The sequence below is a fragment of the Mandrillus leucophaeus genome, unplaced genomic scaffold (assembly GCF_000951045.1).
Source record: "Mandrillus leucophaeus isolate KB7577 unplaced genomic scaffold, Mleu.le_1.0 Scaffold22, whole genome shotgun sequence".
NCBI lineage: Eukaryota > Metazoa > Chordata > Mammalia > Primates > Cercopithecidae > Mandrillus > Mandrillus leucophaeus.
The window spans coordinates 5208462-5209846 of NW_012102254.1; the positions used below are offsets into that span (position 1 = coordinate 5208462).

At 39.0% G+C, this 1385-nt stretch overlaps 1 protein-coding gene across 2 annotated transcripts in view; it reads right to left on the reverse strand.

Annotated features, from left to right (window-relative positions):
* LARS2 (leucyl-tRNA synthetase 2, mitochondrial) overlaps positions 1–1385 on the reverse strand; it is a 177811-nt gene that overhangs the window by 47814 nt on the left and 128612 nt on the right. For both annotated transcript variants that reach the window (XM_011981097.1, XM_011981098.1), the window contains one exon: positions 1213–1350. In XM_011981097.1, the coding sequence (XP_011836487.1) occupies positions 1213–1350 (138 nt within the window). The remainder of the gene's footprint in view (positions 1–1212; positions 1351–1385) is intronic.

Consider the following 1385-nt stretch of genomic DNA (forward strand, 5'->3'; position numbering starts at 1 on the left):
GGCTGAGGCAGGAGAATGGCGTAAACCCAGGAGGCGGAGCTTGCAGTGAGCCGAGATCGCGCCACTGCACTCCAGCCTGGGGGACAGAGCAAGACCCCGTCTCAAAAAAAAGAAATGGTGATGCGTATGTCAGGAACCATGTGCAAGAAGGTTCATAGCAGTTTTGTTCACAATTGCACAAAACAGTCTGACCACCATCAATGGTGGTATGATACATAAACTGAGTTCTATATTGGAAGTTTCATTCCATATAATGGAATACCTTGCAGCAGTGAAACAGGAAGAAATATAACTTCATCCGTCAGCACTGCTGAATCTCAAAAAACTGCTGAGTGAGGAAAGCAAGACAGAATACCTGAAATATAATTCTACCTATGTAAAGTTCAAACACAGGAAAACGAGACAATACATAGTTTAAAAATACATGCAGAAATGATACATTTATAAAGAAAAGCAAGAAAGTGAGGAATTAAAAATCCGGGATCAGTATTAGCTAGGGGCAAGGTAGTGGGCATAGAAGAGAGATACATAATAGGAGGGGGCACCTTGGGGATTCTAAGGTACCTATAACACTCTGTTTCTTAAACTGAGGAGTGGGGCATGTATGTTCATATATAAAAATTACATATTTAATGTATTGTACAATTCTTTAAATGCATTAAATATGTAATTTTTATATATGAAACGTTTCATGGGAAAAAGCACACACACATTTTTCTGGCCATTATTAGGAAAGGGTTACAATAGGCCAACAGGAAAAGAATTTACTGATGTTTTTACAATGTGATTCTCTATTTCAAATCCACTCTATACATTTTTCAGAGGGATGCATCAAGGTGGGATTCAGCCAAGCTTAGGAACAGAGCTGACACAGAAGGACTGGGTGATAAGCATGACCTCACACAGGATGCTATAAAACATTATGGGCCACTCCTCTCTGCCTCACAGGTACAATTCTTAATTACTTAACTCAGTTAAACAGAGAAGCACAGAAGGCTAGGTTCTATGCAAGCCAGCAACATCACTTACCAGAACTGATTAAGCAACATAAATGGACCTCAAATGGTTAAGGTTGACAACAACCTCTAAAGCATACTAGATAACTAGTATTACTCTACTATATGCATTTACCTTGCTTCAGAAGAACTGACACCTGCTTAAAGTTGCTATTCATGCAACTGAATTCTTTTGCAAAGCAGTATGAATGCTTACCTATGTTTAACCATTTTCTGATCATGGCAAAAATGACTAAAGAATCTTGCATAGAACAAGTGCATGACAGCATGTTCTTTCCCTCCAATGTACAAATCCACAGGCATCCAGTAATCGGCCACTGCTGTGTTAAAGGGGCTGTAAAAAAGAGATAGGGACATTTTTTAAAAACC